We start from the raw sequence: 14,116 nt of genomic DNA on the forward strand, positions 1-14,116 counted from the left end.
ACGATGTGTGGTTTGTTTCCTTACTTTTGTAGAGTTTATTGCTACAACAGCAGCAACAAGCACTGATTCACTGATTCTCCTTGTGAACACACACACAACACAGCAGGTAAACATGTATTTACGTTGATGTATGGCGGCTCAGACCGGTCAACACAAATACAAAAGCCATAACTAGAGGTTGAGTTAGACTTTCTTGTTGTCCGTCATTTTGACAGGGTCGCAAACTTACTACCGTCACTTTCATTTACATTTTTAATGATAATGAGACATATCCTATTTAATAACATTTAATTTTCAAAAACAACTTTGGATTTTATATTGACTGAGCGAAGACAGTGATCGTGTAAACACCACATGAAGCAGGTGAATTATTTTTTATGAGCAATGCAATTTTACTGAATTAGACTATTACACTTAAGATATGAACAAACTATTGACATGAAATTAAACTGAACTCAATAGCCCTGTTGTAGCCTGAACTGGGACCTTCCTTCATGGATTTAAACTGGGTGCATCAAGACAGAACGCTGCAGAGGTGACTGTTATTAGGTTTGCATCTTTGTCTCAAACAGACCACTTCTCATGCCTGTTTTAATTCTGTTCTGAAGGCTGAACTCACACACTGCTGCCACACTAGACACTTGAATTATCAGCACCACTTCAGTCATAGTTTTGAAGTTGGGGAACATTTCTCTCAGGGAAGTGATATGAGGTCGACAGGACTCTGGATGGGGGATTTCTCTGTCTTGGTAGCACTTGCTTCACCTGGAGGAAATCCCGCAGCATGCGCCCTTTCAGCTGCACCCCTCTGTGTAGTGGGCTCCACGGCCGTCTTCCCATAACGAGCTGTCAACACTCTGCTTGAATCTGTCAACATGATCGTTGGCCTTCAGATTTTTCCATCATTCAGTCAATGACAGAAGATACTGGGTTAACTCGACCCCTGTCCATACCACGAATGCAAATTATTCCACAACTGAAGTGAGCAGTGATCTGTCTATAGTATTGGTCCCGGTTGCCGGGGGACTATTATTGCTGGCGGACGGCCGTACTATTTTGACTGGGAAAGTTTTGGAAGTAGTTTGCGAAGTGAGTGAAACGTTGTTGCTAGGTAACTGTGATTAATGTCACTGTCATTGTCAGAAAGGAACAGTGTTTTTCAGTGTGTTTCTATTTCATTTCTATACTTTGCCACCCACCCATTCACTACAACTGTAATTTTGATTGAGGTTTTATTATTTTATCAAGGAAACGATTCAGCTTTGAAAACTGGTGTTCCACACATGGCAGACTAAATGTAATGTTCCAAGGTTTGATTGCTTTCACGTGTTTGAAATGCACAACATTTACGAAGAACAGTCTCTACAGTTAATGTACTTTCACTGTAACATCTAATATTACTAATGTCTCCATACACAGATACAGCTTTACATTCATCTGACTGACGAATGTAATGCTAATGTTACCGCATAGCTAGCTTCACAATAAATTGATGTTGGATGGCAGAGATGCGGCTCTGCTGCTGCAAGAATCCTAATTTTATAACCACCATCATCCATATACTCACATACATGCACATACAGTCACATATACTCACAAACACTCACAAACACTCAAATACACTCACATAGCCACATATAATCACATACACTCACATACATGCACATACACACACAAACACTCACACTCACATACACACACATACACACACAGTCACATAAACTTGCATACACTCAAATACAGTCACACACACTGACATACACTCAAATACAGTCACATACAGTAACATACACACATACACTCACATATACTCAAATACAGTCACATACAGTAACACACACATAAAGTCACACAGAATCATATACAGTCACATACAGTCATATAAACTCACATAAAATCACATACAGTAACATTGTCACATACGTTCACATACACTCACTCACATACAGTCACATACAGTCACAAACACTCACATACAGTCCCATCTTTAGTCATACACTAACATACAGTTATATACACTCATATACAGTAACATAAAGTCACATACCCTCACAAACACTCACATACACTCATATACAGTAACATTAAGTCACATAAACTCACACACACTGACATATACTCAAATACAGTCACATACAGTAACATACACACATACAGTCACATTCACTCACATACAGTCACATAGTCACATATACTCACACACAATAACATACAGTCACATACAGTAACATACATTCACATACAGTGACATACACTTACATACAGTCACATACACTCATATACATTCACATACACTCATATACATTCACATACAGTAACATACACTCACATGCAGTCACATAGTCACATATACTCACATACAATAACATACAGTCTATACAGTAACATACATTCACATAGTCACATACACTCACATACAGTCACGTAAACTCACAAACACTCACATACACTCACATACAGTAACATACAGTAATATACAGTACCATACAGTCACATACACTCTTATCCACTTACATACAATAACATGCATTCAGATACTGTAACATATACTCACATACACTCACATCTTTTGTCATACAGTAACATACAGTCACATACACTCATATACAGTAACATAAAGTCACATAAACTCACTTACAGTCACACACTGACATACATTCATGAATTTCCCTTGGGGATAAATAAAGTATCTATCCATCTATCTATCTACACTCAAATACAGTCACATACAGTAACATACACACATACAGTCACATTCACTCACATACAGTCACAGTCACATATAGTAACATACAGTAACATACATTAACTTACAGTGACATTCACACATACAGTCACATTCACTCACATGCAGTCAAAGTCACACATAGTCACATACACTCATATATAGTCATATACACTCACATAAAATCCCATACAGTAACATACATTCACATACAGTGACATACACTCACATACATTCACTTATGCTCACAGTCACATATAGTCACATACAATAACCTACACTCAAATATACTCACATAGTTACATACCATCATATTCACTCACATACAGTCATATATACGGTACCATACAGTATATATGTTTTTTTTCCAAAGTCAATGACAAATTTTGTTGAATAATCGTGATCTAAATATTGATCAAAATAATTGTGATTATTATTTTTGCCATAATCGAGCAGCCATAAGTCACATACACTCACGTACAGTCACACACAGTAACGTACAGTCACATACTGTACAGGTGTGACCAAGTGAGGACAGAGAGTGGACTTGTAGAAGTAGGTCTTGTATTTGTGGTCACAGTGTGCATCACATTAAACACCTCCACATTCATCCAGCAGTGTACAAGCTAATTAAGGTTTACAGATAATTATTGGTAATCATGTTGTTCCATAATAAACAGGATAAACTTCACTGCAGCTAGAGTTAGACCTGAGTCACCCCCAGGTTGTGCAGCTCAGTGTCTGAGGGTTATATGATGTTTGATGCTACAGTGGATCTGGACTCAGCACTTCTGATTATTCATCTGTTTGTACTTGTACTTGTCACACTCATTGTTGCTGGATTGTAGAATTACAGAGAGCCAACAGCTCTGAACTGTTAGATAAATACAGAGTGTATGAGCTGACAGAGGGGAGCGCTCTGAGGCTTTGAGGCTGCTGGCTCACATGTTTGTACTGCTTTAATTCCCCTGCACTAATAAATGAAATGAAAGAACGTGGAGCCTCCGGACCTCATGTGAACCATGAGTCCTGCTTTTTGTGATATCCTCCTGAGGCTGAAACAAACCTTCATCACATATCACAATGTGTACACAGAGTGATCCTTCATCAGGAAGGGTGTTTGAAGGAGGAAAAACATCATGTCAAAGCAAATTTAAATAAAGTTGTCATTGTGAAACTGAAGACATTTCACTAGTGTATGAGGAAATATTCAGGGACACCCACTGGAAAAATGCTATACTCTGAAAAGGCTAATGCCGAGCACTTCCTGTCTGACATCAAAACAGAGGAGATGAGATCACAGCAACAAGGGACAGCTAATCATTTTAATCCTCATTTATCCATCAACTGAAATGACTCTGTGAATGAGTCATGTGATCTTGTTCCATTATCATCATCATCACTGTGATCACACCAGAAATCCTATGGTGACAAGTTTACATAGATCAGTCAACTATGATCACATGATCAGGGCCTGTATTCACAAAGCATCCTGCGGCTAAAAGTAGCTCCTAACCTGCGGATTTAGGAGATAGTCTTAAAATAATGGGCGTGTCAGTCCAACCTTTAGGACTTTTTTTTTTAAACTTAGAACTATTCACAAAGAATCTTAGCACTAAAAGTAGCTCCTAAGAGGGAGAAGTTAGAAGTAGTCAAGAGGACTCCTAACTAACTAAGACCAAATCATAAAGAGCTGCTGTCATTCCACGTCACAGTGTTCTGGAAACCTTACACGATGCTGAATTTAATTTAAAAGAAACTGACTCAATCACAAGGGAATAATGATCGTTGTTGTGTATGTGAAGGATGCAGTAACATCTCCAACCAACCGAAACAACCCCATCAGTGCGGAAATCACGCTGCGTTACTTGGCAACAGAGAAAAGCCGATCTATTCACCAAACAATAACTGCGCTCTGACCCGACATCATAGGACAATTCATACGATTTCTTTTAGATGTTCAACAACTACAGAGAAATAAAGCAGCTTCATGGTCGGTCTACCTGCTGTGATCACTGCCAGAGATGGAACACATGTAATAATTATTGCACCATCACGAGATGAGGAGGTGTTTGTAAACAGGAAAACAAAATCACACCATCAACATACAGGTTGTGTTGATGCTGCCTGTACAGTTGTAGACATTGTTGTTCAGTGTCCAGGATCTACACACGAGTCATGGATCTTCATGGAGAGTGACCTGATCAGCTGTTTGAAAGGATCATATTCCAGCTGGATGTCACCTGGTGTGGGTCAGGGGAAATCCTCACACAGCTCAACCCACAGCTGGGACCACAGCTACATTACAACAGGTACAGCTACAACAGACTGTGGCTAATAGGCTAGCAGTTTGCTTTAGTTAGGTCGTCTAGGACAGGTTCAGTTTTTTTGTTTTTTCATTGAGAAAATTTAATGTTTTTATAGTAAAATTAAATTCTCCCGACACAAACCTGATCATACAGATGCATTTTGGAGAATGAACTACTTTTGTAAACAGCTCCTAATCTGTTATTATTTCATTTGCATTCATTTATTTCTCAGTATTTTCTTTTTTTATTATTACTGCGGGATGTTGCACATGCGTTTTCACCGGCACAGACGGTCTTTCATCTTCCAATTGCTGTGGTTCCTGGAAGCAAGCTCGTCCATGAAAACTGATGTCAGCCATAGCAACGGAGTAGTTCCTTACTAAAAGTTGGTCTCAGCAGCTTTGTGAAGAGGACTTAGGAGAAAACTTTTTGCGTGACATAGCAGTACTCTTACTGGTAAGATAAAATGCTTTGTGAATGCTACATGACACTTAAGGTGGAACGTTTCCTTGAGTGTTACTCAGTGCATGACTGAAATGTCAATATGACAACTTTGACCATTTCATTAGTTTTTATTAGCTCTCTACGTGACATACGCTTTAGTGATGATCGGATCTTCAAGCGCTTAAAAATGTAAATACGGTCTGTCTGAGAAAAAACATGGCGGAGCCCTGTTCCAGTGCGCTCCTGCAGCACTACACCTATGGTCATGGTGCTACAGTTTCCATGTGTAAATACAGCTTCATTTAAGGAGTGGAGGTGTTACATACAGCAGACTCTCAGACACACATCCTAGAGACAACCGTTTATGAAATCAGCGGTTACATAAACTTCTCTGTCTTCACTCATGCTGAACACAAAGCACAAATGCACACAAATATACAGCTGCTGAATGCATATGTCTGCTTAAACTAATACATTGGTGCTCAGCCACTGCTGTAGTATGATATGAGCAGTGACCGTAGATAACACCTCGCTGCTTTCACACAAAGAGAAAATACAACCGGGAATAGGCAGAAACAAAGACTTGGAGTATTATGCAGGACCGACAAGCTGGATGCAGATCTGGTCCAGCTACCATTGAATGACAGACCATAAGCCTGTTAAATTTTGTCTTTGAATCCATCCATGACCCTCTAAGAAGATTTACTGTGGCTTTGATCTTTTCAGCTGCTTTTTATGCTAAAGCTTCTCTAACTTTTGGGTTACCAGCCCGAAATTAAAAAACACTACAGCATGTAAAAGTAAAACACAGAGAACATGCATGAATTCCTACAAAAAGCTGTCCCATGAATAAAGGATGTGCAGCAGAGGGAGGAAAGGGAGAGCTCAGAGAGTAGACATGACAGAACAGGGAAATGGTGTTATATCAGTAGACACTGACCTGCCTGCTGGGACTGTGAGGCTGCTGCTGAGGGTTTCAAAGACAAGACCTCATGAGCCTGACACCTCACATCATCTGTGGTAAACTCCTTCAACACATATTATTCCCTCCAACTAAAATACAGCCTGCAGCTACGCTTGTCCCCAGTGACCAATGGTGATCAGCAATCAGTGAAGTGATGTCCATGATACAGCAGCTGATTGACTTCCTGAATTCATCTTCAGCTTAGTGCCTGTAGTCAGGCATGAGGGTCAGAAGGTTTAAATAAACTCAAGCTGTCTGGTTGACTATCATTCCACTAAATAAAATATACAAGACTTTCATGATCCAAGTACTTGTGCAATCACAAATTCCATTATAGGAGAAAACTACCCTGTGGTTGTGATGTTGGCAGATGCACAAATGATGTTGAGAAAGAGCGACCAAAAAATCTACAGCAAATCTTAAACTCGGCATCTTGAAGGCTCATACATTTCTGCAACGAAAACTTCTGCTGTAGATTCAACTGTAAATAGATAAAACTACCATTTTTACCCATCTACACTCAATAATAGAGAAGAAAGTAAAAAAAGATTTGTGAAATTTGTCATCAACAAACTTCTTCAAACCTCAATCCAGTTCTTAGTTGAACCCCATTCAGCAGCAGTTCTAGCTTCACTCAAGTAAGTCTCTGTGTTATATGTCATCTTCAGATTCTATGGGGTTCAGGTCTGGACTTTGGCAGGAACACTCAGGGACAGTCAGAGACTGGTCCTGAAGACTCTCCACTGTTGTCTTTCAACTATTATGTAAGTGAGTTGATGAGACAGAGTAGACAGAATTAGCTTATTTACTGCTGCTGGGTCTTATAAATTTATCACACTTTAGCCTCTTTACTAGTAACAGGAAGTGATGTCATTAATGAGGTTCACCAGACCCACTGTTAAGCATGTCATGTCATATTAGGGTCTGTTTTACCTGAACAACACAGCATTGGGTTTGAAGTGACCCTTACAAAGATGCAAGCAAAGTAAAAAGTGCCGTTAGCAAGTACTTAGCCGGTGTTTGACTAGCATACAGCTGGCCTCCCGTTCATTGTATTGACCCCGACTTCACATTTATTATCAACTCTCAGCAATGAACCAACACACATTTGAAACCTGAATCACGAAACTTTTAGCTATAGGCTAAACTAGCTAGGTAGCAACTGAAACAAACACGCCAACCCATTATCCAACAATTTAAAACAAGTTGGGAAGAATATGTGTGTGTGTGTGTGTGTGTGTGTGTGTGTGTGTGTATACGTGTATGTGTGTGTGTGATGTGCTCTGCTTCCACTGCCTGCAGACATCGTGGGCGTGTCATCTCTCATATCCATGGCGCAGCTTTCATGGTGACAAAACCAGAGGCATGGCTACAAATACAAGAGCTCCTGCCGACCGTCAATGACTCGTTTGTAACAGTCGTCAATGTCAAACAGGTGATTCATTGTGTGACATGTGGACCTGCTCTGGTTCTGTTGGAGGTTTCTCCTCACTGTCAGGTGCTGCTCATGGTGGAACTTATGTCTGGACGTGACTCTGTAAAGAGCCTTGAGATAATGTACTTTGTGATTTAGGGCTATATAAACTAGAATTACCGCCTCAGGTTACATCCCTGTTCATCTGGGTTACGTTACATTACCCTATGAGCAAGAGGGAAAGAGGAGTGACCAAAAAAGCGAATGTGTCCCGTTTTGCTGCCTCTCTCCCTCATTGACTCCAGAAGTTCTATTTACCACCACAAAAAGCAGCAGGATCAGAAACTGAACTAAATGTTCTGTCTCTCTGTCGATCTCCTCCATTCTTAACTCACATCACAACACCTCCACACAACATTCATTACAATCAGTGTGTGCGTGCGCCTGTTGCAATCATGGTTATATGCAGTTATATACATTAAACTTTGGCAGGCACATTTAAATTTTGTATTAATTTTATACTATAAATAATAAGTTACTACATTAATGGGAGAACAAGTCAAATATCCTCTTGACATTTGCAAAGGCATGTGCAAGCGACGATCGTTCTGATGAGTGTCAATCACCAATATCATCGTCCATTGGCACATTGAACACTTTAATAACAAATGGACTCAACAACTACAGACCAGTTGCAGTCACACACAGACTGGTTCTACATCACATCAGAGGCAACCTACCTGCCACCTTTTACCAATATCAGTTTGACTACTGAGCAAACAGGTCCACAGAAGACCCCACTGCCATAGCAACACACACGCCCCACTGAGCCACCTAGAACACTGGGGAAGCTATGTAAGGATGCTCTTCATAGACTACAGCTCAGCATTCAACACAATCATCCCGGACACCGAGGCCTCTCCTCTCCCATCTGTGCCTGGATAAAAGACTGCTGCCCACAGACTGTCAAACATGGCCCCCACCTCTCCTCCACCACCACACTCAGCACTGGTACACCGCAAGGATGTATACTGAGCCCATTACTGTATTTCTTGTACACATATGACTGCACACCAACCGCCCTCAGGAAAAACAACCTAGACAGAAACTGCTGGTGGCCTTTTACCTTGCAACCATTAAGAGCATACTGACGCACTACGTCCCAGTGTGGTACGCAGGCTGCTCAGTAGCAGACAGGAAAGCTCTACACAGCAAAGAAAATCATCAGCTGCTGGCTGCCCTCCCTGAAAAATCACCTGTTTGAACTGTTGCCCGCTGGCAGGTGCCACAGGTCTGCCAAAACACCTCCAGACTCAGAGACAGTTTCTTCCCCAAAGCCATTAACTCACTCAACGCAAGCAAACATTGAGACTGCTTTACTTTGTACAGTAGTGTTATTCTGCAATAATCACCAAATCAACTGCTATTCATGTCACACTGCTAATTATATATTATTTAGTATTGTGCAATATGATACATACTCAACTGAATATTTCCTACATATTTATTTTTATATTATTTTATTTCATTAGAAATTATCTCTCTTTATGCTCTAATGGAGGAGCAGCGCTCCTAATTTCATTGTTTGCATAGCTTACAATAACAATAAATGCTTTCTAATTTCTAAGATAAACTAATAGGAGACATCAGATCACGGTAAACCATGTCAAATCTTCAATAACACTGTGACTCCTTCTAATTATTTACAACAATCCAGTTGTTAATGTTATAAATGTACAGAGTCATAGTCAGAAAAACAAACACCTCACAGCAGACCAACTGCAGGTTTACTGAGCCTGAGAATAATGAACAGAAATAACAGTCAGGTAGTCTCAGTGTGCCTCTTTAAACCAGAACCATCAGCTGCTCACTACAGAGGACTGAACACTAATGACTTACTTCAGGTGCTAGGTGGAGGGCTGAGATCCACTGAGCTCACTTTATTTTTTTCTTTTGAGTCATATTAAATTTAAAATGACAGTTAATGAGGTTCTCTGAACAGTGGTTCACAGTCACACAGACTGTCAGAACTTTAAAGACCCTCTGATGAAAATCCAGTGTTTAACCTTGTTAATATCTATATGATGTTTTTATCTAATACAAGACATATGATTTGTGAAATAATCATCAACACCATGACTGAGTGTTTCCACCGTGAACTGCAGTGAACCAATGACAGTCTCATAAAAACAGATTCAGACAGCCAAGGTTTCATACGTCACAAACCTAAGGAACCAATCCTGTCAAGTTGTGGGGACGGGGGGCGGGGCTAAATAAACCTGAAACCTTGTCAGTACAGAGAGAGAGCGTTAGCATTAGCACAACCACTAACACCGTGTCAGCCACTGCCAGTTACAAGCTAACAAACAGCATAAACAAATAAAAGATGCTAACTACACTAACCGTTCTGATCCGTCTGCTAGTCTCTGGTTCTGGTCTCAACAGACTCCTCATCTGAGTCTGGGTCTGACTGAGGCTCAAACATGTGGCTGAGTCTCTCTGATGTTTCCTCCTCTAACCATCTTGATACTCTCTGCTCTTTCACCTGTCCACCTGGAGACAGCAGGTGGGGGACGGGGCACAAGGCCTGATCCACATGTCTCAACCAGGAAGTAAGAGGAGATGAGACTTTTTATGTGGGAAAACCATGTTCAACTAAATATGAATCATAACTGAGGATTTTTACATAGTAGCTTGATTGTATCAGAGTCATCAGTTTGGTGCTGTGACGACACTAACACATTGTCACACAAATGGAAACAGATACACAGTGAGAGAGAGTGCTCATTTATTTCCTTTAGGAACTGGTCATTAACAATAGCTCCCTTTAGCTCCCGCTCCTCACTTCTCTCAGCTGAAGGAGTTTGAATTCATCAGACAGGTCAGTTTCCAGTGTCAAAGCAGAGTCCTGAAGTGTTTGAGTTTCAGGGTTGTCTGTTGGAGGATATCAGATGATCCCACATACTTCTCCTTTGAGTCTCAAAAATCTCTTTGTGTGTTGTTTCCTTTTTTGGTTGTTGTCATCTGACCAGAACGTATCACCACTGAGGTTGTGAGTGATTTAATGTCCTTCTTCTCATTGTATAGTGAGATGAGAACATCCAGTGTCTGTTGATGGATTGGAGAACACTGACCGGTATCCGACGTCCATGGTATCAGGGTCGTCAGTATCCATGGAATAGTCTTTTTCTCTCCTTGGGTCAGGTTGCTGGTTTGGTGGTCTGGGTAGATCTCCTCCTGTACTGAGCACATCTCGTAGTACCGGCCTGTGAATGTCTCTCAGTCTTCCATCCTGAATGGATTTACTCTGTTGATTGTCCAGATCTCACCTCCATGGTCTGAAGACCTCCCAGCACCTCTGGTCTCCTCCAGACATCAGTGAGCTTCAGATGAAGATGAAGAGTTTGGACTACGAATGCTCATTTTGAAATTTTTTCCTGATTGATAGCTGACACTCATTAACCGACCATTAACCGTTAACCAACAAGAATAAAATGTACTATTTAGAATGGACGAGTGTCTGTGACCCGTTAAAAAAAATACCAATACAACAAATGTTTCTTTTTTCATAGTGGGTTCATTTTTACATGTGCAGAACCGGCGTAATAGTCCAGATCTCCCATGTAGGAAAATACTTTATAAATTGAAATAAATAGCCAAACTTTCTAATATGTAAACAGTTTAACAAAATGAAAAAACACATTGAATCCTCCATCGCTGAGAGCGCTGTAAGGAAAACCTCCTCCCCCTCCTCCTCCTCCACTCTCAGCTAATTAATGATCAAAAACAGCCAACAGGTGAACAAAACGTAAACTCATAGTCGCTTTTCTCAGACATCTAAAATAAACAGGCCAGGCCTACCTCAGTCCTCAGCATAGCGGACAGCTTGTCTACTGGTTTTTGTTCAGGAATAGAAACCAGTCGACATGATGTGGGGTTAGTCTGGTGCGTTAACTGTGAGACCTATGGCGGAGAATACCCACTCAGATGGTGCCGACGACCCAGGAATGCAGAGATGGCCCCTCACTATGGCCAGCCTCAGGAAGCGCATGTGTTTCGCCTTCCACCAGTCAAGAGGATTAGTATCCAAAGAGGGGGGATTGTCTCTCATTTATATATATATATGTATACAGTACATACACATTTATTTTAAATTGTATAACTGATAGTATTCGGTCAAAAAAATTGTCAGTTAGTGGTTAAACCGTTACTTATTAACATCCCTGTGTCAATCACACAGGTACTGTGCAGGTGTGTGAACCCTGATCACTGGTGTCATTCATCACTACACTGTTGTCTTCTGAGAGAGGAGCAGGGAGCAGCTATCAACGTGTCTGCCTCCAGACGTGGCCACTACTGCACACACTACTCTCAACACTCGAGCCAAACTCTGCACAGAAGTAATGACTTCATGAGCCGACCTTTTCAACTATTCATTCATTGATTCATTGATTCATTCAGCCTTTTAGGGGTCAATCCCAGCTAACATTGGTCCAGTCTATCACAGGGCTGACACATAGAGACAAACTATCATTCACAGTCACATTAACAGGTTATTAAGGGTTACCAGTTAACCTGCTTGTGTTTGGACTGAGAGAGGAAGCTGGAGAAAGTCCAAATATGGATCAACAATAGGGAAGAGCTGTAAGTTGTTTTGTCCCATTGTAGTATTGCACGTCTGTATTAGAGATGACACAGTTACTGGTTTCACGATATATCACGGTAGAAACAGACAGTGTCACCGTTTAAATTTTAATTATCACTATAACCGTGGTCGATTACCGTGGTTACTTACTGTGATTAATTTGACTCTGGTTCTGTACAGCATCAACCAGCAAAAGTCTGCCAGACGCGTGCGCAGCAAGCAACGTGGGTTTCTTAATGTGTCACTCAAAACATGGCAGTGACAGCGCCAGTCCTGAGATTTTTCATCCTCTTACACCAAAGTTAGCAGGTATAAGAGGGTTTCTTAAATGCGACTATACCTGCTAAAAAGGCGATTGATTCCTTTTACACTGCCAGCTGAGTTTGCCTTTCTGTTCAAATGTTGCATGACCACAGAGCTCACACACAGATGCAGGAGAGACAGTGAGCTGTAGCCGCTGAGCCTCTGCGTGAGACGCTTCAATCAGTGATAGTGTGTTTTTAAAAAGGGCTGCAGCTCACTGTCATCCCCGTGCAGTGTAGCAGCCGTGTTTCTGGTTTAACAGCACCGTGCTGGTCAGGTGACAGGAGTCTACAGTGTCTGTGTCTGAAAGACATCATAGCAGGAAAAAAAAAATGCTATTCCCTTGTTTACAGAGTTGTCTGATGCTGATAGATGTGTTGGACATGATACATTTTTAACGTTTCAAATGCAAACATTCACTTAGTGAAATTATTTCTTTTTAAACATTTCCAGCACTTTTTACCAATACCGTGATAATACTGATAACCGTGATCATTTGGTCACTATAGTCGTGATACCAAATTTCTATCCCATGTCATGTCTGGTCTGTATGTTACCTTATGTTAAGTTATTATAAGTTGTGTTATATCACCATAAAATAAAAAAAGCCAAACCCCCCCACCCCAAAAGTGAGATATTGATTTTAGAGCTCTCCAATAAATTATATATAAAATACACATCCCAAAAGACAAACAGACATATCATTATTAAAATAAATCATCATCATCATCACTAATGCATCACTAACGAATATGGACAAAAATATAAGTAAATATTTAAATAGTAAAAATAAAATCAGCCATTTAAACATGTATATGATTAAATTCTTTTATGCAGAGATTTTATATGTCATATATAAATACACTGACCTGGCTAATATCTGTGGAGCTACTGACCCATGATCCAGCTGGTCCAGGTGCACCTCTACACAAACACATTCAATTTAAAATGCACCTGACACAAGCTTCTCTCTTCTCACCTGTGCGAGAGCGGAACAGAATGTCTAACTTTTTTTAGGTCCACCGTTTCTACCTAGTCAACAAACAGTTAAACAGGCAGGTGCGTTAAAGCCAGCTCTTACCTGAGTAACAGGACTAGTTTCCAGGCGAGTAAAAAGCCCGCCACAGAGAGCGTCTTCCTCCTCATCATCTCTCTCCACGGGCTCGGAAACCTCCGCTCTCCGCGCGACTCCTGATGCCCTCAGCAACGCGAAACAGCGTCTGTGCTCCAGCTGTGGTCAGACTGTGGACATACTGTATCAACAGGGAGACCCCACTAACTCAGGCTGCTCTGCTACCTCCAAAGACCAGGA

The 14,116-nt window shown here is 40.8% G+C and overlaps 1 protein-coding gene across 1 annotated transcript in view; it reads right to left on the reverse strand.

Annotated features, from left to right (window-relative positions):
• The window catches only part of glra3 (glycine receptor alpha 3), an 80,370-nt gene extending 66,254 nt beyond the window's left edge, over positions 1-14,116 (reverse strand). Inside the window, exon 1 of the mRNA XM_022757206.1 lies at positions 13,886-14,116. Coding sequence (XP_022612927.1) covers positions 13,886-13,953 — 68 coding nt within the window. The 5' untranslated portion in view covers positions 13,954-14,116. The remainder of the gene's footprint in view (positions 1-13,885) is intronic.

This window comes from Seriola dumerili, unplaced genomic scaffold (assembly GCF_002260705.1).
Source record: "Seriola dumerili isolate Sdu_G_001 unplaced genomic scaffold, Sdu_1.0 BDQW01000267.1, whole genome shotgun sequence".
Lineage (NCBI taxonomy): Eukaryota > Metazoa > Chordata > Actinopteri > Carangiformes > Carangidae > Seriola > Seriola dumerili.